Source organism: Gymnoscopelus microlampas, assembly GCF_963454915.1.
Source record: "Gymnoscopelus microlampas genome assembly, chromosome: 24".
Lineage (NCBI taxonomy): Eukaryota > Metazoa > Chordata > Actinopteri > Myctophiformes > Myctophidae > Gymnoscopelus > Gymnoscopelus microlampas.
The window spans coordinates 28,087,709-28,114,817 of NC_139961.1; the positions used below are offsets into that span (position 1 = coordinate 28,087,709).

General features: G+C 42.3%; 1 protein-coding gene across 1 annotated transcript in view; it reads left to right on the top strand.

The window, feature by feature from the left end:
• cfap221 (cilia and flagella associated protein 221) overlaps positions 1 to 4,764 on the top strand; it is a gene marked incomplete at both ends in the record, with an annotated part of 50,095 nt that extends 45,331 nt beyond the window's left edge. The window contains 3 exons of the mRNA XM_084050951.1: positions 3,177 to 3,269; positions 3,699 to 3,806; positions 4,662 to 4,764. Of these exons, the coding sequence (XP_083907077.1) occupies positions 3,177 to 3,269; positions 3,699 to 3,806; positions 4,662 to 4,764 (304 nt within the window). The remainder of the gene's footprint in view (positions 1 to 3,176; positions 3,270 to 3,698; positions 3,807 to 4,661) is intronic.
• Between the last annotated feature and the right edge of the window lie 22,345 nt (positions 4,765 to 27,109).

Genomic DNA, 27,109 nt, shown 5'->3' on the forward strand with positions numbered 1-27,109 from the left:
CGAAATAACGTGAAAAGATGAACTACGAACATACATGGCGTGCGTGTGTGCGTGTGAGGTCAGGCACTTTATTTTCTTCCTTTGTTTACATTCAAGACAGGATTTGAGCGCAGCCTCTTGTCAGGCCAGAACAGCAGCAGTGTCTCCCTGGTGACATGCACAGTGTCACTGTGTGTGTCTGCTTGTCAAAACACAAACACCACGATTTACATACACACAGTAGAGGAGGAGGCATACTGTGTGTGTGTGTGTGTGTGTGGTGTGTGTGTGTGTGTGTGTGTGTGTGTGTGTGTGTGTGTGTGTGTGTGTGTGTGTGTGTGTGTGTGTGTGTGTGTGTGTGTGTGTGTGTGTGTGTGTGTGTGTGTGTGTGTGTGTGTGTGTGTGTGCGCACACGCGCGCACACACACGCGTACATAAGTGCGTGCATGTGTGTAAAACATTTTCACTTTATATATCTTTCGCTAGGTGTGTGTGTGTACAGTAGTAGTGACTATATACAGTATAGATTTTGCTCTTAAGTACAGTATAAAACCAACTAACTACTTGACAGTCCTTTGCTGTTCTTGCCTCCATTTCAGTTAACCCTAAACAGTCCCTGAATTACTACACTTTAGAAAATCAACCTCTCGCACTTCATCTTGGACAGGTTGCCAAAAAACGGTCTTGGCAACCTGTCCGCCCTTGTAAAACCACAGTTGGAAAAACCTTGGTGTGCACTTTGATTCCACATTTAAGTTTGACAAGCAGGTAAATGCAGTAGTAAAATACTACTTCTTTCCCCCACCGTCATTCCATCGCCAAAAAAATCAAGCCGTTTTTGTCCAAGGGAACCTTGGGAAAGTCATCCACGCCCCTCATATCATCCTGTTTGGATCACTTCAATTCCTTATTACCATATTACCCCTATCCTGGCCTTTCTCCACCGGCTGCCAATACAATTTACAGTTTACAATTTAGGCATTTAGCAGAGTGAGCAAAGCAAGGTAAACACTAGGTAATACATAAAATGCATAAAAATAGTAATCTAGGATCATGGGTAAACCAAGAACCTATCATCAGTCTAAACCAGGGGTCTTCAACAGGGGGTCCGGGACCCCTAGGGGGTCCTCAGAGTTACTACAGGGGGTCCCCCACATCTTTGTGTGATATGATTTTTTTTTACCTTTACCACTTGAACCCTAGCATCCCTTTTCTGAGGAGAACTTTAGCCAAAAATAGCCGATCTACAAGCTCACAACGCCTCGCGCTGCGAGGCGTTGTGAGCTTGTAGATCGGCTATTTTTGGCAAAGAGGCATAGGTGTAGAGGGAAAAAAGAGCAGACCACGGAAACAAAAAATGGTGAATCTGAAACACAATTTTATACGATATTGATCTCTCTCTCAGCTAGGGGGTCCTTGGGCTGAAAACGTTGAAGACCCCTGGTCTAAACACAAAATCACAATATCAAAACATTTATAATCTGTACATTGAAACTATACTATACAGTACACACACTATAGTGTGTATAGTAAACACAATAGAGGATGCCAGGTCAACAAATGAACCTGGCATCTGTCTACATATCATGCTATCTAAATTACATGTTAACCTTTGCATAAGCCTGCCAGGTCGTCAAGGCTAGGGCACGTGCTACAGTTTGCCGTCGCGATAATCCGTTCTATAGTTATTGGCAGTTTGACTGTGGCTGGTTTTTTTTGCGATTACTTTTTGCTGCTTCACTGCTTCACTGGGAGTCAAATGATGATTTATAGGTTAGCGAAGAGCGGCATCTAGCATAAACACTGAAAACACCAGTACACGTCAAAACACGTCATTGGCAGTCAATGAGCTAATGGGTTAACCCTCCTGGTCCGTCAGGTCAGCTGACTTGGAGCTACTAGCTGCCCCGAGAACTAAACTGAGAGGCTCCAGAGGTGACGGCGCTTTTGCTCTCGCAGTCCCTAAACTACGGAACAGCATTCCCTTCCCTATCAGATCTGGGGACTCCCTCTTTCTTTGGTGTTTCGCCCAGGTGGGCGTGGCTATATGCCTAACCCTAAACCTAACCTTAACCTCGCTATGCCTATGCCTAACCTTACCTCACAGAAACTATGCCTATGCCTAACCTTACCTCACAGAAACTATGCCTAAACCTAACCTCAAAACCACGCCCACCTTGGTGAAACACCGGGAAAAGATAATCTGCCCCATCCTTTCAATCGTTTACATCCACGCTCGACTCAACTCGACCTTTATTTATAAAGCAGCACATTTACAACGACCAGGGTCGACCAAAGTGCGACGCAAATAAAGAAAAAAGAAACAAAACATGTCACAAGTGGAGTATAAAAAGAGGGCTAAAAACAGCATTTTGGCAGCTATACCGTAAGGGCTAGGGTTGATGCATTTAAATGGAGATAAAGGCCAGGGAGGATTTAAAAACCACCGTGGTGACTGAGTAAAATGAATATGTATGGGGCAAGGTGTTCCAGAGCCTGGGGCCAGCCACTGCAAAGGCTCGGTCACCTTCTGAATCTGGTCTTAATTGTACCTAGTTCTGTGCAACACTGGGCAAGACTCTCTTTTATTCACTAGCATTTGAATCATCCCCTTGTTATGGTTGTTTATTTGCGTTTTATTGCCTCGTTTTATTTTGCGTTTTATTGCGTTTTTGTGCCTCTGAGTTTAGTTTGGTCTCTTTGTTTAAGACTGTGGTTATTACCCCATATTCTGTACGGCACTTTGGTCTATGAGAGTTAAGTGCTTTATAACACTTGTTATCAAAGTTGGGTCCGGGGACCCTTGGGGGGGGGGGGGGGGGGGGATGTTCCAGGGGGTCCCCAGCTAAATTTCTTGATACAGCATCACAATCATTTTAACCACTCTATCCATTTATAAGTTGGCTATTCAAAAATAGCAGCTGTACAAGTTCACAGCGTGTCACTTTGTGCTGCGCTGTGAGCTTGAAAATCTTTTTATTAAAAATGAATATCTTGAAAGTATTGGAACATTTAGAATAACTTTTCTTTTACTCTTCTGGGGGTCGCTGGCACACAACCTTTTCAGATGGGGGGGTCCACAACCAAATACATATACATTTGGGGGTCCTTGACATGAAAAAGTTTATTTATATATACCGTAGATTTGATTTGATATTGTTTTAGTTTCACTTGCATCCACTCTGCCCCCCCCCCAGGCTTGTGGACGACGACACGGATCTACTTCCTCTCACAGCTCCACCTCCTCTCACGGGCCTCCCGGATGACCTGGCAGAACTAGTGGTCAAACTGTAAGCCACTGGAACACTTCATATCCACATAGTTCATCTCATTTATCCATGATGATCAGTGATCTCCACCTATACTATATATGTCTGTCTGGTGACATCTACATTCAATGAATGGGATAAAACTGTGCGGAAACCTTTTCAGAGATAAAAAATAATAGTAATAATAATAATAACTGCATTGCAGAACCAATGCAAAGACTTGAGGGTAGTCCTTCATATTGGGACAGTGATATGAGTTGTTTTCAAAGCACTAGCTGGTTTCTCTGCTGTTCTAGCTCCTGCATTGACTTTAGAATACATCTCTGATAGTCTAGCTATGCTTAACTTGTGCCACATACTAGAAATGTTTGGGTCTGGATTATTAGCGCAGGGACCGCCTTTTGTTGGAATAATAATGTTGTTATATCTCGGCTTTTTCTGTATTTTCAGGACCGAAGACCCAGCATTGCAGCTCACACCAGAGATGATCAGAGCTGAGTTTCCGTGGGATAAGACCCGCCCCACCAACGGCGGTCTAAACGCAAACATGACAGCCGGGTGAGACGACAACAACAGACACAATTGAATGACGGGTTACAAGTAGACCGGGTTAGAACTCAAGAAGTGGAAGAACTTAGGAGGACAGCGCCCCTGTCAAATTGAATGGCCCCGTATTTTCATACTGGGCCCTGATTGGTGCCCCGCAACTTCGGGGGCAGGGAAATCCAATCACAACCGAGCGGGGCCAGACCAAATCTTTTTCATTTTTTCCCAGGGTACTCTACTACTGTGCACCAATTTCAGACAGTTCGTATAGTGTCCACTCTAACAGAGAATGGTCATATTCTATGTGCAGGCATGTTACACTTATAGACACCATCAATGGTATTGCTAAAAAGACAATAATGTGGAACAGTTGTTGAATGAGTGAGCAACAGCAGCTGTGGACAAGACTCCCTGCTGTGAAGTTAAACCTCTATGGTTCAAATACAATCAGATAGAACGGATATTATTTTGAACAGATTGGCATTCTAAAATGTCTTATTTTACCACCAAAACCCAGCCAACAAAGTATATCGTCTCTGTCAGGTGGAAAACTGTTACTTTTCAGGATTCAAATTAAAAAGTAGCAAAAGTAACAGATATACAAGCTCGGAACGCGTCTTCGAGCTTACGGATCTGCTACTTTTGATGTTCCTCAAGGAACCTCAGGGACCCTTGAGGGTCCCTGGGGACTCTTACAGATCTGTGACTCTGAGTGTTATGCGGGGGTCCTTGAAATTACAAGGTCGAGAACCACCGGCATACACTAAGTATGTCTCTTGACTCTCTTGTCTTCAGCATAATAACCATATGTTGAATTTAGACCTCTGCGTTTGCAGTTAACATTCTAAACATGTTGTTCTACTGTAGGTGTGAACCCAGCCAGATGAGGAAGAATGTAATGGCCAGGCTGAAACACCTCAGGACTGCGTGCAGGAGCAGCACCACGTTGCCGGGAGAGGACTGTGAATAAGCTACTGTATGCGCATACACGCACACACACACTCACAGGCAGAGTCCTGCACAGGTCCAATTTTGAGAACCCGCGCCCACCACCCGTGATTATTTCAAAAATACAAACCAGAACCGCCCAGCCCGTCAAATAATAGACCCGTTGTCCGACCGTTTACCCGTGATTACATGCAGAGTAAAATGTTATAGCCTACAGACAGTCACTCAATTTAAAAGTGTGTTGACTTGCATGCATGACAGGTCTATCTGGCAGTGCGTCACACCGCCACCTAGCCACCTGGCATGCGCACTACAGCGTTTTTAATCACTGTTGCGCCTCCTTCTCAAAACACAGAATAAAAACTGAGAACACAACGGCACTTTGTCGTTTTTCTCTAGACGCCGTTGTCGTCTAAAACGTGGCCTAAGCTACTGTATACCTCCCCATCAGCCGGAAACAAGACCACCAAATGTCTAACCCTCCAACACACAGGCAAAATAAAACGGCAAATTGCCTCTCTCACGGTCGCACCGATCGCCCACCTGAGCAACAGGGCTTGAAATAAGCCACCTTATTGCGTGTTACACAGTGGTACACACACAGGGTCTGCAAATAATACGCACAACTGCGCGAGACTCCGAATTGGCCCGCTCTCCTATTTGTGCAAGACGAATCTATTGACCACCCGCTCACAGCTCACACACCTTCAAGCTATACGTCCCACAATGCACGAAATTACCAATACAAGTTTATTTCCCACAAAGAGACTTTACAGCTGTGCACCCAGATTAACCCATTCAATCCCTGAACGCATCTGTGTCATTTTAAGATTTCTTTGGCTATGAAAAAATAGCAGATATTACAAGCTCATAGCGCGGCACCGAGTGCCGCGCTATGAGCTTGTAGATCTGCTATTTTTTGAAAAGTCGTGAAAATGTGTGCACATTTTTTTATATATATTTTTTAACAGTTTTTTGGAAAAGAATGTATGTTGCTATAATATCAGTGGTTCTCAAACTTTTTTCATGTCAAGGACCCCCAAAATGATATGTATTTGGCCACGGACCCCCATCTCAAAATATGTTGTTCCAGGGACCCCCAGAAGCACAGATCAGAGTTAAAAAAAATCGCTTTAAAACATGTATATATATATTCAAAGACGTGCACACATTTTCCACGATTTTTCAACAAATAGCAGATCTAAAGCTATGAGCTTGTATATCTGCTATTTTTGAATAGCCAAAGACATCGTAAAATGACACAGATGCGTGCCCTTCCCGGTCTCAATGGGTTAAGGTTCTGAGAATGAGGAAATGCACTGCTGGGCAGATGATTGGCTGTGGCGACTCTATCTCCCAGCGCAGTGTGTATCGGACCACCGGTGAATCCCTGACCTTATTTTCTGTGAGGGCCAAGTTTGGCACTTTCGAAAGGCTTCTTTGCCAAGTGGCAAAGGCTCAACCAGTTGAACCCCAGCATGCCTATTCTTGGGGGGGGGGAAGTTGGCCAAAAATAGCCGATCTACAAGCTCAAAACACGCCGCGTTTTGAGCTTGAAGATCGGCTATTTTTGACGAAGAGATGTGGTATACACGGGAAAAAGCGGTCCAAATGCAGTTGTAACTCTAGTCCGTTTCTCATTACAAGGTTTAAAGCGGCACTGTGTCACTTTTTTTTAACGAATGAAATGTAATTGTGTCCAATCTGTGTGGTAGAGTATGTTAATACAATATAACTTATACATTTGGGGTGGTTGTATTGTATTTTATCTCCCTGCTCTTCTATTGAGACATTTAGATCCTTGTCAAAGGTCATTTCTCGCCTAGACACAGGATCTGACACAAATTTGATTCAAAGTATTCCCTGAGCAAGCAGGCAGGCTCTATTAGCTCAATAATAATAATAATAAATAATAATAAACTTTATTTGTATAGCACCTTTCATGACATGAAATGCAGCGCAAAGTGCTTTTTTCAAAGCGCAATGGTAAAAAAATGTCAGCACTTCCGCAGGAAACCAAGTTCAAATCCGAGGTAGAAGAGGAAAGTTACATAGTGCAGCTTTAAGTGGTTAAGTTGTTAAAAGCTAAAGGCCTAAGGGTGACATGGATATAAGTGAGCGTGATGCAACTGTTACATATTATCACGTCAGAAACTGCAGTGCAATTACCGTACTGTTCTTTTCCCTTAAATAAAAGTGCATGTTTGTGACCGGGATGCGAAAGAAGTCGTCTCTAAATCAAAGTTATTCCCGCCGCGATTCCTGTGGTGTTGACATCAGAGGATGTCGATTCTTGTGTTGCCAAAATAACATTTTGGCAACATTTGGCTCGGCTGTGCATGTGAGTTGTTAATAAAATCTGTTGTTCCGCCGCCTCTGTGATTTGACACCAGTCTGCGTTTGATGCCGTAATTCAATATTTAAAACCGGATCATCATTTATTAATTGGTTTGCAGAAAGAATAGTGGGAACAAATATTCCTCAGAGGTAGGGCTGCACACATTGATTATTTTCTTATTTATTTCTTCTCTTTTTTGAATACTAAGTGATTAATCTCTTAAGCCTTAAAGGGATATTTCACTTTCAAACATGTTTGGGGTCATTTTAACTAGTCTACTTTTTGTCATTTATTTTACTATTATTATTTTTTTTCATTTTGCCCAAAAATTATAAAAAATAAATTAAAAAAGTCATTGAAAAAACACTGTCTCCTCACGCAGAAGGACAATATCAGTCACCAGAACCAAGGACGGGTGTTTTCAATGAATCTAACACAGTTAAAATGGGGTTTGAAGTTACAATGCGTTTGTATAGGAAGGGGGCGTGTCTGTTAAAATGAATGTCAAATATCTAAATACTGAATCAAGCAACTTAACATCAGTCTGGGGTGCTCACAAAAGCCGAAGTAGACGTTAAAATTAACCCAAACATGTTTGAAAGTAAAATATCCCTTTTAAGCTTTAATTGTTTTACACTCTGTTGCACAGGTGTCACAAGATCACCATGTTGTTTGAGCTTGTAGATCAGCTATTTTCACCTTTTTCTTTTATTTGTCACCTATAATTACATTGATTATTAATTTATAAAATTATCAATTATCAATATTTTTTTATAATCTTTGATATCGATTAGCAGTGGTGTAAAGTAACTAAGTATGTGTACTCAAGTACTATACTTAACTCATTGAGTGCCATTCGCATGTTTCATGTGTTTTACCGCTATGGTGCAACGTGTCAATCACATGTTTCACGTGTTTTTGAAAAAAATAGTAAAAAAAAAAAAAAAACAATTGTTCAGAACCCAAGATATCATTATCTGAAGATCTGCAGCTCCATCCACTCCTTGTTTAACTTATAACTGAAAAAGGCTGTATCTCGCTTCCAAAGCACTTTTTTTTTACTTTGAAAAAAAAAAAAAAAAAAAAAAATCATACTGGCCAGAAATAGCCAGAAATAATTCTGGCACTATGTGAGTTAAGTTCACTTTTGAAGTATTTTTACTTTACTGGAGTACCAATTTTCAATACTTTAACTTCTACTCCATTACATCTCAGAGACAAATATTGTACTTTTACTCCATTACAATTATTTAAAAACTTTAGTTACTAGTTACTTTGTAGATTTTGATTATTATAAAACATACATTAACCACTTCAGCCCTATATATATTCCGGCCATTTTAAAATAGCCGATCTACAAGCACACAATGTGTTGCGATGCGACGCATTGTGTGCTTGTAGATCTGCTATTTTCAAAAGATTTGTATACGTTTGAAAACTTGTGAAATGGTACATTCTGCATAATGAGTATACTTTCGGTACTTTAAGTACATTTTGATACCAATACTTTTGTACTTGTACTCATGAACATTTTGAATTCCTGACTTTTACTTGTAACAGAGTACTTCTACATTGCAGTATTGATACTTTTACTTAAGTAAAAAAAATATTAAGTACTTTTTCCACCACTGTCGATTAGTTGGGTTACCTGCTGCAACCCTCCTCAGAAGCGCATGCAGACCAGCCCAGCATGTCTCTGCTCTCCCCCCTAGAGGGCGCTCTCCATCTATCCCTGTCTCTAATGATGCTAATATGTGCAAGTGTTGAGAGGCAGACCCACGAGTGCATGTGTGTGTGTGTGTGTGTGTGCACATACACACTTACACTTTTGTATTATCATACTTGTGAGGACGTCAACATTTTAGGCAATTTTAGGAATTACATTTATCTTTTTTTTTGCCATTTTCAAATCTAAACCAAAGTTGCCGATCTTCAAGCTCTACAACGGGACACGCTGCGACGCATTGTGATGCTCTGTAAGCTTGGAGATAATCTATTTTCGGTGCACGACAACCGGCCTGCAACTATACTGTAAGTGTAAATCAGGCATAACTCCACCTCTAACCCCTACTTAACCTCTAGATGCCTAAGTGTAAGTTGAAAAAAAATATAATAAAAAGATGTTTAAACCATAAAAAAACAGAAATAGTTGCTGTCGGGCAGAAACCTTGCAAACGCGCCGGCAGGAGCCCCCCCCCCCCCCTCCACACACACATTAGTGTGGGGGGGGGGGGGGGGGGCTTTAGACGGTGACATCATGATGTTTGCTGTCAGTTTTGGTGTAGCCCCAAAGAGTGTAGGCTATACAAATGTAAATGGACAACGAGTCCTCGGAATTTAATTAACTAACTGCACTAAGTAGCTCTGGATAAAGACCAGATTGTAAATGTTAAAGTCATACTATTTACTTTACTTTCTACATACAAGCTTACTCGTGAAAGTTAGAATAACATGATGATGTTTATTGCATTTCAATAAACATCACTTAGTAATAAGGAAGTCAGAATAAATAATAAACATATTCGAATATATATTATACACATAGAGCTCTTCACGGGTTCAAAATGACAAACCCAAACCCTAATGGACCCCTGAAATTGGTTCCGAGAGTGGAGCCGACAAAAAAAGAAAAGAAAGACGGCACCCCTTATTTTATAGACCCGACAAACCTAAAATGCTGTTCTAACACAGTATAGGCAAGATCTCGGCTCTCACTTTAACTGACGGGGGAACAACTTTGTTCCCCCTTATATTGCCTGCAGTATCTGATTGCTGGTCAGCCAGTCTATCATAGCAGCATTTGATTCTAGCAGCCCGAGCCCCGTGGGCATCTGCTGCTTTCACACCTACAGCCAGCATACAAAGAACAGCGATTTGTTGTGTATTAGCTTGTCCGACACCTAGTTGGTCGAGTTGAGAGAGCAACTGCACATAGCCAGTAACAGAATGGTTATTGCAGCGAGAGGCAAGCACGCAGCCAATACACAACGGCGAACAGTGGGGTGCTAGACCAGTGCCGGTCGGGGAAAACACATTAAATAGACACAGGTACACACGTCACATGCGCACACACACACACACGCGCGTGGGCACAGCTTTGCGTGACTGTTGTGACTGCGTGTCCACACACACAGAGTTCAGAGAGTGGAGGTCACGGCCAGTGAACCCGTGTGGGAGTTGTTGAGGACGGTGGAATAAAATGTCAGAAGACATGGAAATAACAGCCCAGGCTGCTCTTAACGAGGACAGCGGATCTCACCTTCGCTGCAGCTCCAAATGTCACCGCCGAGGATCGCTTTGAATTATTAAACCTTCCGTCCGTCTTTGTTTTGCATTCGCTTTTTGGTTTCTTTTGCAGATTTTGACCGCATTGAGCTGCTACACTCAAACCTATTAATGTCAAGGACTCCCAAATTGATATCTGGCCGCGGACTCCCCATCTGATTTTTTTTCCACCGATATTTTTCAAAAATAGCAGATGTACAAGCTCGCAGCATGGCACGAAGTGACACGCTGTGATGTTGTCTTTGGCAAGCTAGAAGACTTGTTTAGGTCCAGTTGCAAATTGCAGACAGGTGCTCTTTTATGATGACCGGACCAATAAGTGGCCAGCAAAAGGTTTTAGTTTAGGTTCTCTCTCTCTCGCTCGCTCTCTCCCCCTCCCCCCTTTCTGTCCACCCACGTTCATTACTCCATAGGGCATAGATATGGCAGCTGAAACATTTCCCTCTCCTCAATATGTCTATCACTCCATCACTTCTGTCTGTGTCCATCAATCAATGTATGTGTGTATTACTGTACTTGTGAGGACCAAATAAAATATCCCCGCAAGTATAGTAGAATATGAGAAATTGACGTTGTGAAGCTCATTTTCCTGGTCCTCACAAGAGAAATGGTTGTTTTATGAAAAAAACTTTTTTCAGATAAAATGTTCAGGTTTGGTTTAGGATAAGACATTTATAGGTTAGGTTTAGAGTTAGAATAATGCTTGATTATACTTAGTTTTGCCCTGGTGTCATGCACCGAAAAATAGCTGATCTACAAGCTAACAACGCGTCGCAGTGTGACACATTGTGTGCTTGTACAGTAGATCTGCTATTTTCCAGCTAATGCTTACGGTTAAAAATTGTAAAAACGTGCGAAAATGGCATCCATCCTAAAATGTTGATGTCCTCAGAAGTACAGTAATACAAACGTGTTTGTGTGTGTGTGTGTGTGTGTGTGTGTGTGTGTGTGTGTGTGTGTGTGTGTGTGTGTGTGCGTGTAATTGTATCACTCTATTTTGTGAGGGCCAAATGTCTAGTAGAATTTGAGAAATAGCTATACTTTTCCTGGTCCTCACAATAGAAATGGATGTTTTATGCTTACAAATAGTTTTAAGGTTAGGCTTATAATAAGAAAACACCCAGGTTGGGGTTAGAGTTAGAATCAAATATTTAGTGTTGGGGGTTATGCTAATTTATAGTTGCACCCCAGTGTCGCGCAGATCTACAAGCTCACAAACAAAGCTTGCGGATCTGCTTTTTTTTGGTGTGTGACACGCACAATTCAGGCTTTAGCATTGGGGTTAAAAATGACAAAAACTAAGGCCCCGTTTAGACCACGACGGTCTCTTGAGAAAACGGCAAAATAAAATACCAGATTTGCCTTCAGTTTAGACGGCAACGGCGTTATCGGGGATTGAAACCGCAACAAAGTTGAACCACCTTCCAGAGTGGGAATCTTTGAAAATGCTACGTCTCGGGTCTCCATGTAAACGGGAAACACGGGGGAATCCGCAAAACTTGTGATGTCATGGTTCACGTCTGCTCCATAGAGGTATAATATAACTAGAGGGCGGATTGCCCCGCACCCAGCTATCATTTCAATGAATGTGCTCAGTGGCGTTTTGAAGCACCCGGAAGACTGCCGGAAGTAGAATTATTGGTTCGATTTTGACCACACGTAGAGTTATGAGCATGCGCACTAGTGTCATTTTTGCGTTCTACGGCAGCCCGTGTGTCAAGGATTGAACGCGAGATATTTATGAAATTCACTGGAGATGCCTATGTATATGTAAATGCATATGTATTTATGTATAATATGTTTACATATTTATATCTATATATATAAATATATATCAGTATGTTTTGCTCGCGCATGTATTTCTCCCGGCCTGCAGTTCCAGCTTTGGCCACTGGCGGCTTCAAGATTTCTCAGCGGCTCTGGGGGCTTGGTCTGCTCTGGTGCAGAGCAGACATAGTGTATGTAAACAAACTGCTGTGACAGGAAGTAGAACAGCAGTGATTAATACGCATGCGTGACTGGTCTATCTGGCAGTGCGTCACCGCCACCTAGCCACCTGGCATGCACTCTACAGCGTTTTCAATCACTTTTGCACCTCCGTCTAAACGCAGAATAAAAAGTGAGAACGCAACGGGACTTTGTCATTTTCTCTAGAGACCGTTGTCGTCTAAACGTGGCCTAAATGTATCCTCACACGAGTATAGTAATATAATGCGTGTGTGTGCGCGCACGTGTTTGTGCATACTCGAATAAATGCATTCTGAGCCCTCCTTCGTGTGACCTTTCACTTGCCACATTTAGTGTGACATTGTGTTTAAGTTGCGGTTCTCCGCAGATAACTTTTTGTGTGTTTTTCGCTTAAACTTCTTTGACCGCCAACCCTGAAACTTTCCTTTGACTTTCAGTATCCTTCTGGGAGCTACTTCGCGGAATGACTTCCAAGTACGGGGCTCCAAATGCCTCTCTTAGTCCTAGGGCGCGCTTAATTTGTTTGTAAAATGCTTTTACTCTTGAAGCCAGCTGAGTGTGTTGTGGCAAGAATTACATCAAACCCACCTCAAGTTGATTGCTCTATTTGTGTGTTTGCGTGCAAACCAAAAAACATGAATCACAGACAAACCGAGAGACTGGAACAGCCACAGGGTTCAGAGAGAGAAACTTAATTATTTATTATTTATTTGAGATTTCTGCGGGGAGTCAGGTCACTGTGTGTGTGTATACGAGAGAGAATTCCACTTTGCCTTATTGTCATATCAGCTTAACCTGACTGTTCAGACAGAGTAATGGGCCTGACGTGGCCTGAAGTGGCTGCCTATGGATATTTGGGCTACCGGCTGAGGCCACGTCCACACTAATATGTTTTCATTTTAAAAAGCGTTTTAAAAACATAAACAATCCCCGTCCACATGAGCTTTTTCTTCTTTTTTTTTGCACCGTTTCAGAAATAATCTCCGTCCACAGCCAAAATGCCTGAAAACGCATATTATCCCGTGAGCTGTTACATATACACTGTGGGCAAGGTCAAGGTGAAATCCACAACAACATTTCAGGTGAAATCTCTGTGGAGGCCAGTGGTGGAAAAAGTATTCAAATTCTTTACTTAAGTAAAATGACCAATACTGCAATATGGAAATACTCTGTTACAAGTAAAAGTCCAGAATTAAAAATGTACTTGAGTAAAAGTACAAAAGTATTGGCATCAAAATGTACTTAAAGTTGTGCAAATCTTCGAGTGTGTATATATATATATATATATATATAGATATAGATATAGATAGATATATAATCTCCCTCAGGTCTTAATGGAGGAACGGATAGAGGGTACAGTCCACCTTAGATGCACAACACGGAGAGAGATGAGCAGGGTTGCATTGCTCATGGCCTAACACGCCGTTCAACAACCTTTTTGAACAGGAGCACGCGCACGCACATGCATAGATTTAAAACGACTTTAAATTCACACCTCAACAAAGTTAACAAAGGCTGCCGACCACCGGTTGTCACACCAGCATGAATTAACATTGGATTAACATAGGAATGAGCCTAGATGCATATCAATTGTTCATTGTGTGACCTGTAGTGTAGGTGTTAAGCGACGTGCGCGTGACGTCATTAAAATAGAGTGCAATCACTTTCCAATTCACCACCATGCAACACTGGAGATGAGGCTGATTGATTGTGGGGAGGGGGGGGCTTTAAAAATGACACAGCTGAATTGTATCACGTATGATTAAGCTGAGGAAGGCTTTGTAGCTGAAACGCATCCGTCTTTGTCACGTTGCCTGCTTTAATCATAAAATGACAAGTGCCTGAATGGACAGAACGTGAGTGCTGGCTCTCATTCCTTACATGATATGCTTTTGGAACCCTGCAGATGGCAAGTCTTTGTTTTTGCTTTTTGCAGTGGTGTAAAGTAACTAAGTACATTTACTCAAGTACTGTACTTTTACTTCTACTCCGCTACATCCCGGAGACAAATATTATACGTTTACTCCACTACTATTATTTGAACAATTTAGGTACTTTATATGGATTATAAAACGTTATAAAACATTAATTAACCACTTTAGCCCTATTTTATACCAAGGCTATTTGAAAATGGCCGATATATAAGCTCACAACGCGTCATATTTTTAGCGGCGCTAGCCATCAGCCCTCTATACCTGGCTTTTGCGTCAACGTTCTGATTGGTCAGGCTCGCCAAGGTTCTGATTGGTCAGGTCCGTCAACGTTCTGATTGGTCAGGCCCGCCAAGGTTCTGATTGGTCAGGTCCGTCAACGTTCTGATTGGTCAGGCCCGTCCAGGTTCTGATTGGTCAGGTCCGTCAACGTTCTGATTGGTCAGGCCCGTCGAGGTTCTGATTGGTCAGGTCCGTCAACGTTCTGATTGGTCAGGCCCGTCAAGGTTCTGATTGGTCAGGCCCGTCAAGGTTCTGATTGGTCAGGCCCGTCAAGGTTCTGATTTGTCAGGCAAGGGGACTATTCATGACATCACTATGATGTCATGAATATAGAATTAGATGTCTATATAAACAATGACTAAATAAACAATGAGGAATATCTAGAAATATTTATTTCAACGTTCTGATTGGTCAGACCCGTCAACAAAGAGATTGGTCAAGCTTCACGTGACACATGGCTATAAACACATTATAAACACATATCGATGACATAATGTATTAAAGGCGCCGCTACCTTCACACAGGGTGTGATTTTTACTCAAGTAAATGTTTTATTCTGGACTTTTACCTGTAACAGAGTACTCCTACATTGCAGTATTGATACTTTTACTTAAGTAAAACATTTCAGTACTTTTTCCACCACTGGCTTTTTGTGACTGGAGTTTGTCCTCGCATTTCTTCTAGTTTGACCCCCTGGAAGCTCCTCAAGGACTCCTTGGGAGTCCCCAGACCCCACGTTGAGAACCACTGATGTAAAAAAGTAAAATCCTTAGTTGAACTCTGTGTGAAAACGGATCCGTATTAGCATTGTGGCGTTGTTGTCAAATTCTTCCCTTTTCTTTTTCTTCCTTCACCGTGCTTTTACCACGTGACAAAGGAAGAAAAGTCACAAATTAGGACAAACTTTGACGTTGTGAGTCAGGAATAATAATAAAAAAACACACATTCAAACAGCTTAATTTATGCAGTCTTTCATATATTTCTCTCTCAACAGCAGAGCAACTGACATGTCAAGAGTTGGCAACTTCACGCCCCCCATTGCCAGTGATATTTTAATGATCTTGTCACAACTCTGACTCATGTTTTCAGTGAGCCCGGCGCCGTTGTCTTGCGCGCGCGCGGCGTCTTCCTTTCCCTCAATGCAACTTGACAAGATGTTTGAATCTCTCTCCGGCTAAAAGGATCGTGTGCCGAAAGGAAACGGATAATTACGTTCTATGAATGACAGCAGGTGTGTGCTGTGTCAGCCACACACGTTTCACCCCTTTTTTTCCCCCCAGTTTTGAGGTTATGCCCCCCGCCCGAAAAATGCTTATTATGCTTGAGAGAGAGAGAGAGAGAGATCCGATTTCTTTCTCAAATCTGATCTTTTGGCCCGACTGTACTGCATTTGCAAGTGACCAGATCTGATCTGTCACAGATCTGTGTGTTCAGACTGATTTAAACAGGTCAACCCAAAGCCGCCCTGCGTCGACATATCTGCTTTCGTTACCGTGGTAGCGACGTAGGCGTTGTGACTTTAATCTCTTTATGTGTGTTCTTCAAATTCTTTATTTTCCTCTGACACTGCAGATAGGACCTTGTGAACCCATTTTCTGCCATGGCGCGAGATATGTCTTCATACCTTGTTCCTATACATTCCTACAAGTTTCGCTTACTGAGGCATCCCCCCAAAGTGCTAGGAGACATTGAATGTCTCTGTCTGTCCGTCATTTCTTCTGTAAAACTTATGCTGCACTATTGTTTTGTTTTCATTACACCCCATGTGCTCTCGTAAATCAAAATCAATTATCGCGCTCTGTAATGATGTCAGTGGCGCTCGGATCGCGCTGCAAGTGACGTTTTGGACAGTTTGATGTGTGACTTGGGTGGTTAGATCAGGTTACTGTGGTCAGACTGGGACGCATGATCACGCATCTTTAGGAATCAGATTTGAAACCACCTCTGAATGTGGCTCAAGTCGTATTTGTAAAATTCAGATTCCAGTGACCTGTCTCTGTTCAGACTTCCTATAACAAATCGTATTCCAATCTGGATGGCACAGATCTGATTCAGGCTAGATTCAGGCTGGATTTGGCTGCCAGTAATGGGGCCAAAGAGTCTCAGGTTGGATTCAAAATTAGGTCAGCTGTGAGAAGACCTATAGCCTTTACTTGTAATGCTATGTGCTCTTACTCACTGAACTACTACTGAGACAGGGAGACTCCTGTTACTGAGACTAGTGTTACAAACACTCTGTAGCAATGATATCAGAATATGGTGCTTTAACCTTTCAACAAAAACCCATTTTGTTGTAGCCAAAATATATCACTCGCCCTACCTTTAAGTTGTGTCTACCAATTGGCAATGTTTTCCACTCTCACACCTGCCTTACGCAGCATTAATAGGCCTTTCCTTGAAATGTCAATGTTTTGTCACCTTCAGTAACCCATTAAAACCGGGATAGCATCTGTGTCATTTTAGATTTTACCGTTGGCTGTTCAAAAATAGCAGATATACAAGCTCACAGCACGTCACTTCGTGCCGCGCTGTGAGCTTTTACATCTGTTCTGGCTCCACAGTGGTGGAATGAACTCCCCACTGATGTCAGGACAGCAGAGTCACTGCCCATCTTTCGCCGCAGGCTGAAAACCCACCTCTTCAGGAAACACTACCCTGACCTTTCCTCTTTGCCTTGCCTACTTGTTGTCAATTAGTTGTACAAGCTCTTGTTTTATTGGATCTTGTTTATTCGATACACTTATTTGTTTTAGCTCTTGCTCATTTGATTTTCCCATTTGTCTCATCTGTTAAGAAATTAGGTTAGCTGATATATTGCACTTTTACCTTTTGCTAGGTATACTCTTAGTTGCTTGTTTTAGAAGAGAATGCACTTAAGACCTCTGGTGATTAGTAGTTTTCTTACCTACCTATGTTGAATGCACTTATTGTCAGTCGCTTTGGATAAAAGCGTCTGCTAAATGACTGTAATGCTATTTTTGAACATTTTTGAAAAATCTTGATAGTGTGAGAACTGCTGATTTTTGAAGGCATTTGTAGAATGGGCCTCGAGGTCTTAATGGCATAAGGTCTGCGGTGGTGTGTTCATCTATGAGTGAATTGTGCAGCAGCAGGGCCTGCCATGTTACTGGTAGTACGTGACATTTCACAGTTTGTCGACAGATGGAACTGCGTGACACGCAACATATGCCAATGTGATAAGTTTGTAAAGTGCAGACTAGATTAAGATAGATAAGTGGTTCTCAAACTTTTTACGGACAACTATAACTCAGAGTTACAGACCCCTAAGGGTCCATTTGCAACCCCTCAAGGAACCCTGAAGGGGGACCTTCAGGCGCAGGACAGACAGACAGACTCATAGACCTTTATTGATCCAACAAGGGAAATTCAGGTGTCGTATGGCAGTATGTCTTTGGGAAATTAAAAAAGGGCAATATAAAATGTTTATATTATTATTATTAACCATATCAACTCTAGCGTCTTTACCGTCCCTGCCTTAAAGCCTTACCACGGCAGTCAATTTTTAGGGGCGGCATTCCTTCTTCAGGCATCCGTCAGCCCAGCGTTGTGTAGACAAAATGACGTCCCATAGGCGAACATTATGTGAAAATATCCGATCTACTACAGTAGCTTACAACATATCGCATTGTGATGTGTTGTGAGCTTGAAGATCGGCTACAAATGTTTATGATCAGTCAATCAATTGTGTTCCGGCTTGGGTCAATGCAACTAACATAATATACTTTAAGTTCCTATAGAGGCTATGCGCGTGACATCATCCGGGAACGCCTACTGAGTGGCAAAAAACAACTTTCTGGCCTTGACAGCCCATACATCCAAACAGAAAAGTCCGATCTGATTGTATTAAACAACGTTAAACTCACCAACATGGCAGCTGTACGGAAAGCTTGAATTATCCTCTTTCTATCTGCACAGTTTTTGTTTCATAAAAATCCACCGTAGGCATGTTATGATCTACTTTCTGTCAATAAATTCCGTGCTGGTGATTCCTTTTTCTAAGTGTCAGAGTTTGGAAGCGCTTGCTTTCGATAACGCAATGTCCTGCTGCCTCCTGCATTATGTGCAATTTAGAAACAGGTGGTATACAGGACTGTTGAGTGATTTCCAAAGAGCGCTTCCAAAATCCAATGCTCCATGCTGCTCAATGTTTTGCCACTCAGTCTAGATGAGGGGGGGCGTGTCCCTGTGGGAAAATGATGCATGTGCATACTCTCTATTCATATCATATCATAATGAAAACTCTGAAAAAAATGTGTTTTGCCAATTATTTGGAAGCCCACTTGGGGTATATATAACCTTGAGACCCACCAGTGGGCCCTGGCCCACAGTTTGGTGTCAAAGAGGGAGACGGGGACCAATTATAGACCCCTTGGTGAAGTATATAGGATTTTAAGTGTTTAACCACTTAAACCCTACAGTATATACTTCAGTTGACCGGGGTCAACTGAAGGGCTTCTCCAGGGTGGATTAGGCTCGCACAATTACACACACTCAACACCTCAAAGCTGTCACGGTCCATCCACAGGCTCATGACCTCGGCCATGGACATGGCCAGCCCCATCGTAGCACTGAGGCTGATCATGTTCTATATGCCAGCCATAACCAACCTGGTGGGCCGCGAGGGTATGGCAAGTGGGCCCCCAAATAATTGGCAAAACACAGATAAATAGCAACTTGAAGTATACTACCATAGGAACACGATCCATTTATTGATTCGTTAAAGTAAACATGCTACGTTTAATGCAGCTGCCCCCCCCTGTGACCACTTTACACAGATGCCGTCTTAACCCATTAAAGCCGGGAAAGCATCTGTGCCATTTTAGATTTATTTGGCTATTCAAAAATAGCAGATCTAGAAGGTCATAGCGCTTCACTTCGTACTATGACCTTGTAGATCTGCTATTTTAGAAAAATCGTGAAAATGTGTGCAAATCTATGAATATATATATTTTTTTTAAGCGCACATTTTTTATCTCAAATCTTTGCTTCTGGGGGTCCCTGGAACAACATATTTTGAGATGGGGGTCCGCGGCCAAATACATATAATTTTGGGGGTCCTTGACATGAAAACGTTTGAGAACCACTGATATAGCAGAGATTTTCATGTGGGCCCTGATCGAGAAAAGGTTTTGGAACCATTCTTCTTCTGCTGTATGCAGGTTCCTTTAACCTTATCTTGCCCCCTTTGCTAATGCCCTTCCCTACCCAACAAAAGACTCAGGAAATGTGACATAAATAGCCATCGGAATCTATTCACAGGGAGCTATCAGATGTTTTTATTCAATTCCCCTTAGAGACGTTTTTTTTATGTGCCCAGATTATCATTATTATTAAGTTGTTGTTGCACAGGGAGTCAGGGACAGACTTAAGGCAGGCAGGGATGGCCTCTGCTGCCGACCAGCACTGCCCTGCAGGTACTGTATTAATGCAGACTAATCTTTCAGACAACCTCTTCTACTGCGTGCGTGCGCGCGCGCGCGCGCACACACACACACACACACACACACACACACACACACACACACACACACACACACACACACACACACACACACACACACACACTTGCATGTGGGCCATTAGCAGCCCAAGTTCATATATCAGGCATCAAATATACCGTCTAGTCTACAGAATGGGCTATAAATCAACAAATATTCCTACAAAGGCAGCTTCTATATGTGCTCACACATAGAACTATACAATACAATAAACAAATGTGTGGCAAGAGAGAGAGAGCGAGAGCGCTCGCACTAATAGAAAAACAGAACGAATTTGCTCCACATGTCTCCGCCAGGTAGTAGAAGTCAATATTAGCCAATCAGGATTGAAATATGAAGGCCCGTATTGATGACATGACTATGGAGATAAGGTGTACCGATTTGCGTGATGTTTGGACAAAAGCAATAATGGGGCTCCTGGTGGCGCTATAGCATGTGTACGCGCACACATGCACGCTCACAAATGTGCGCACGCGCGCACACACACACACACACACACACACACACACACACACACACACACACACACACACACACACACACACACACACACACACACACACACACACACACACACACACGTACAGGCACACTCACAGAAGTGCATTGTTTGGGTATAGGTTTGTCTCAAATCCTGCCTGGGCTTGTGCTGGGGTATTTCTGAAGAGAAAGTGCTTTGGAAGCTGGGACTCAGACGGCAGACTGTTAACAGCTGCATCTCAGGAGATGTCTGCAGACGGCGATTGCATAACACAACAAAAAAGAAATAGAAAGCACACATGCGGGGCCGCTGTCTTGTCTGAGTGCTTTCGATGCTCTTACCGACCACTTTAACCCATTGAGACCGGGAACGCATCATTTTGTGTCATTTTAAGATTTATTTGGGCTATTCAAAAATAGCAGATATACAAGCTCATAGTGCGGCACCGAGTGCCGCGCTATGAACTTGTAGATCTGCTATTTTTGAAAAATCATGAAAAGTTGTGCAAATTTTAGATTTTTTTATTTTTTTTTGGCGGACGTTGGTAACTCAAATCTTTGCTTCTGGGGGTTCCTGGAACTAAATATTTTACAAACGTTCGCTTTAAAAAAATATATAATCCAAGATTTTGGCACAAATTTTCAAGATTTTTCTAAAATAGCAGATCGACAAGCTCATAGCGCGGCACTCAGTGCAGCGCTATGAGCTTGTTTAGATCTGCTATTTTTGAATAGCCCAAAGAAATCTAAAAATGACACACAGATGCGTTACCGGTCTTAAAGGGTTAAGGACGATGAGGGACGGTTGAACGCACAGATGTGGCGTCTGCCAATGTGATTGCGCCATCACCCACAATAGGATGATTCGTGTTAGCTATCGGGAGGCAGGGGGGTTATTGGAGCAATGACCCATAGAACCCTTTGAGCAGCAGTGTGGGCCTTTTAGTAACCTCCAATGGTTACTCCAATGGGGCTTTTCCAAGAGCTAACATGGGGGAGTCCTCCTTGGGGACTGGTCCTTTGAACAAGATCTCTAAACCTGCACCATGGATGCTGCTGTTTGCTCCGACTATGGAATTGTGAATCTGGCAGTGGTGTAAAGTAACTAAGTACATTTACTCCAGTACTGTACTTAAGTGCACTTTTGAGGATTTTTTTACTTTACTGGAGTATTTCCAATTTTCAGTGCTTGTACTTGTTTCACTACAATTATTTGAAAACTTTAGTTACTAGTTACTTAGTAGATTTTGATTATTATTACAAAGCATACAGTAACCACTTCAGCCCTGTATACATTTCGGCCATTTGAAAATAGCCGATCTACAAGCTCACAATGCGCCGCGATGCGACGCATTGTGAGCTTGTAAATCGGCTATTTTCAAAAGATTCTTATAAACTTATAATCTAATTCTTATATTATATTATATTTGAAAACTTGTGAAATGGGACATTCTGCATAAGGAGTACTTTTTACTTTTGGTACTTTAAGTACATTTTGAATTCCAGACTTTTATACTATATTTTTTTACTATATTTTTGATATTGCAGTATTCATACTTTTACGTAAAACATTTTAGTACTTTTTCCACCACTGGTTCCTAGTTTCAAAGCAATTCCACCTCAAAAAGTGGTTGTCTCTCCTATTTGTAATTGTTTTTGTAGCGTAGCAAATACTTTTTTTTAACCCCCTTTCCCCCACGATTTGGCCATTATGCCAATCAATTACTCCCACTGCTTGCCACTGCTGTTGATCACCCACTGGCTCACCTGCCAGTGAGGAGCCCCCACCGGGAGGACTTTGTAGAGCCTTTGTTCCTACTCCTCCCGCTCAACATTCCCCATTGATAGGCCCCGCTTCAGCCCGTAAACGTATGTGACAAATGTCAAATACAGCCTGCCCGCCCCGGCTTCCATCCCCCATGACACGGGCCAATTGTAAGCCAGATGCACTGCGGTGGATGCGAACCCCTAGAATCCGTGGTGGGGAAAAGTACTCACAAAATTGAGTAAAAATAACATTTGCCTCTGAGATGTAGTGGAGTAGAACTAAAAATACTGAAAATCCAGTAAAGTAAAAAATACCTCAAAATGGTACTTAAGTACAGTACTTGAGTTAATGTACAGTACTCAGTTTCCACCACTGATGGTGGGCAGGTACCTTTCATCTGCCCCAACCGGGCGCCAAAGTGGTCACCTCCTCCAAACGGCTATATTTCCCAAGAATTTGGTAGTTTGTTGACATGACCTTCAGGTGGCGCTGCAGACCCCAGCGCACACCTCTGACACACGGGTGATAGCGTTTATTGGCCTTTGTTTCTATCTCTCTCTCTCCACTTTCATTAAGGAGGAAGAGGGCCGTTTCAGAGCATGACTGACAGGGAAGTAAAGAATGATATCCGTATGGGTCCCCTATCTGAGAAATGGATATTTGGTGAGCTTGTCAGCCTGATTGCCGTTGACGGTTGGTGGCAGGCGTAAAAAAAAGTCACACTTTCATCACAGCCCTGTGAGGTGTGTGCACTGTTGCATTAAATAGGCCACCAACAGCAAAAATGTGGAACTCATAAATCCCCCCTGACATCTCCATGGACGGGGGGAAAAACAAATGTTTGCTTTTGATGAGGAAAAGCAAACGGCAAATGAAATCCCCCCCCTCCCCCTTTCTATTATTTTCTCTTCCATAGCCCATTAAGACCTGGACCTGTGTCACTTTTTGATTTGAGCTAAAAAGCATTATTTTATACTTATATTCAAAAATAGCAGATATACAAGCTCATTTGCAACTCAAATATTTGCTTCTGGGGTCCCTGGAATAACATATTTTGAGATGGGGGGTCGGCGACCAAATACATATGGGGGTCCTTGACATGAAAAAGACATTTGTAGAATCGGCTTCAGGTCTTAAAGGGTTAAGAGAGTGGGCCAGTTGGTTTTGACGTTTTTGGAGCGAGCAGCGAAAACAGTTAATGAGTCGAGGGAGGGTCCCAAAACCCCCAGGCTTCATGGGGGTTCCTTCAGGGGGGGGTTGCACCGATTGGATTCCGTGGCCAAAATGTTGAGGCTGCCATGTTGCAATTCACTTCATAATAATAGGGTGGCATTCAGTGCGCTGTCTCTGATGGCCAGGACTGGCGCTTTTCCAAGGCATGGTTCCAGCTCGGCTCGACTCAACTCTAGATAAGTCGATAGACAGACAGACACAACAGGTACAGGTAGAGAACAAGTACAGAGGAGTGTTAACACTAGTAGTAAAACAAATATTATATAACAATATAATATCGGCGCTGTCGGTTGGAAACCTCATATGTCCAAAACTGTTACTTTAAAGGAATCCTTTTTTTTTTTTTTTGCAAAAGTAGCAGATCCACAAGCTTGAAATGTGGGGCTTTGTGCCAAGTTTCACGCTTGTAGATCTGCTACTTTTTCTGCTTTTGTTTGACGCTGTAGTATGATGAAGTAGGGCGTTAATTTACGAAAAAACTCAAAGTTACTCAAAGAATATGGAGATAAGAGGTTTCTGCCCGACAGCGATGATGGTATAAAGATGACTTTCGGGGGACTGTTTGCCTATTTTCGCCTACAGGATAAAATGGTATGCCCAGAATAGGGATTGCTAGCGCTCATGTGGTTAATTTTTTTATTTATTTTTTATTTATTTATTTTTTAAATATGTGTGTGTGTGTGTGTGTGTGTGTGTGTGTGTGTGTGTGTCTGTGTCTGTGTGTGTGTGTGTGTGTGTGTGTGTGTGTGTGTGTGTGTGTGTGTGTGTGTGTGTGTGTGTGTGTGTGTGTCATTTTATGCTTTATTCCAGACGGGAGAGTGGTAGAGAGGGCAGCGAGAGAGAGGAGAGACATGCGAGTCGAGACAAGACTGGGGTTGGATTCAGACCCTGGTCCTCGCACTTACAAAGGGACCATATGGTCTGTGTGCCAGTAGGCACCAGTTGAAGTGCCTTGGTGGTTACTGCGTTTAGGCCTGTGTCAGTGGTGTGTTAGTCATTCGTAGGGTCCAGTACAAAACGTGTAGGCAGTTGGAACAACAACCAAGCCAACTTTTGAAAAGGGAAGTGATGGAAGCGTGAAAACTAATATCATCTAGTGTCAAACAAAGAGTAATCAAGAGAAGAACTGTTCTCCCGGGCCGTGTATGAAACAGCATGTAGACCAGGCAGCAGCTCTAATACATACTTTAATGCAGTGGTTCTCAAAGAGGGGTCCTTGCGGGGTTAGACCTATGTTAAGAATTTATTCGACCAGAAACACTGCAGGCAATGGAAGGGATTCCACATTGAGTCACAGCACTGGTTTCTCCAATACAGTCTTGTCACGGTGTCATCGTTATTGTGTTGACACTTGTATACGTGACGTGAATGTGCAGTGGTGGTATCATGCAATAACTAAGCTTTGATGCATCGATTAACACATTTCACAGTGGCACATTTCAATCGCACAGGCATGTGCACGACACGTGCATGCGCACACGCAACCACGCATGTCTCCTGTCTCAAGATCTCTAATCACGCTGTGCATGGAATTAACAACGGATTGTCTGTCATTCAAATTCCTCTGTAATCTGCAAGGTCTTGATGGCCAATTCCTTCGTGTCAGGTATGTTTTTATCAACAGTCAATCACAGGTTAACTTATTATGATTCAACCACACTAGCGAGTCAATTCATTTGCTTTCCAGACAGAGAGCGAGACAGAGAGAGAGAGTATTTAAAAATCGATTCAGGCATTTAGCAGACTTTATGCAGAGACTTGTCTCTCTCTATCACTCTTTCACTCTCTCATTCACTCACTCGCACGCACGTGCATCTGCCTTTATAGGCCTATTTATTCCCCTTGCAGTACAGGCTGGACGGCAGTGTTGATTTTGACAGCAAATTTTGATTTAGTTTTAGTCAGTCTTTTGCATAAAGTTCCATGTAGTTTTAGTCATATTGTAGTCATCTGAAATGTTTTAGTTTTTGTCTAGTTTTAGTCGACTAAATATCATAAGATTATAGTCGACTAAATCTACAGTTGATTTTGTCGACTAAAATGTGTTTTGGCGGTGCCTTGATGGCGTCGTAATGGCTGATTTTACACTTGGTTGCATGCTGAAAATAGCCGATCTACAAGCTCACAACGCGTCGTGAGCTTGTAGATCTGTTATTTTCACAGCGCAATACCCGAGCGCAACCAAACATAAAATGACGTGTATTTTAGTTCTATTGGATCTCTTCTCAACTAGTCCCTCACTAACATTTTAGTCTAGTTTTTATTTAAAATTGTCAATGTATTTAGTCTTAGTTTTAGTCATCATAGCTTAGTTTTTAGTTCGTTTTTCATTTTCGTCAGTGAAAAAAGGTAATCGACGAACATTCCTCGTCATAGTTTTAGTCGACGAAATCAACACTGCTGGACAGGAGCGCACAGAGCGCACAGGCACATGCATGTTCAGCACCAGGTATATGTAGAGCAGTGGTTCCCAAACTGGGGTTCTGGGACCCTCAGCAAAAGTAGTCAATATAATAGCATCACAATCATTTTACCTACTTTATCCATTTGTATGTTCGCTATTCAAAAACGGCAGATCTACAGGCTCACAGCGCATGCTACAAATATCACTGTTGATGCCGAAATGTGCTTTCACTTCTGCCCATATAGGGTGCCACAAACTCGCACAGTTACACCCGTCTGTCGAAAAGGGGGGTTTTCTGATAGAAAGCCTTGAGGGGAGACCTCTTCCTTCTGCTCGTAGCAACGCTATTTAGCAGTGGTGGAAAGTAGCTAAGTACATTTACTTAAGTACTGTACTTAAGTACAATTTTGAGGTATATTTTACTTTACTTGAGTGTTTCCAATTTTCTGTACTTTTACTTCTACTGCCCTACTGCTTACCCAGCTACTTACCCCGCAGCTTCCTCATGTCCATGACAGCTGCACCTTGTGACTGACACAGGGTAGACCTGATGATAGGCAACCCGACCTGGTGAAGACCATTCATATAATCATTCATATATGGTAATTACTGTTGACACTGTCTGTAGTGTCATATGCATTCATATATTCATTGGAAATTCATTCATATTCACTGGTGAAAGACTGTACGTGTATACTTTCAATTATTGATAGTGTATTATGTTAACCTATTCAGAAACCCAGAGGAGATGATTTGTCACAACTACAGTCTTTATTTTTATTGTACTGTATACTATCTTTATTGCTTTATTGGCTCTTCCTATATTTCCTGTTCCTGTTACTATAACTCCTCAATTATCAAGGTTTATCTTATCGTGCCGTTTTGGTTCTGTAAAGCATCTTTAGCTGCATCTGTATTCATCGCTGTCATCGCTTGTATGTCCAAAGAACTTTCCTTTTTATTATTATATTTAAAAAAAGGATGATGCAACCCGTTGTGAGCTTGTAGATCAGCTATTTTCAATACTTTTGTACTACACTCTTAGCCTGACACTCAGCCTGAATTTTCATTTCGTTTCACTCCATTATTCAGTCTGAAAGCCCTCTCAATGCAGCCGGTTGCTGAGATGGGGGCGTGGCCAAAGTTTTTTTTTCCAAAG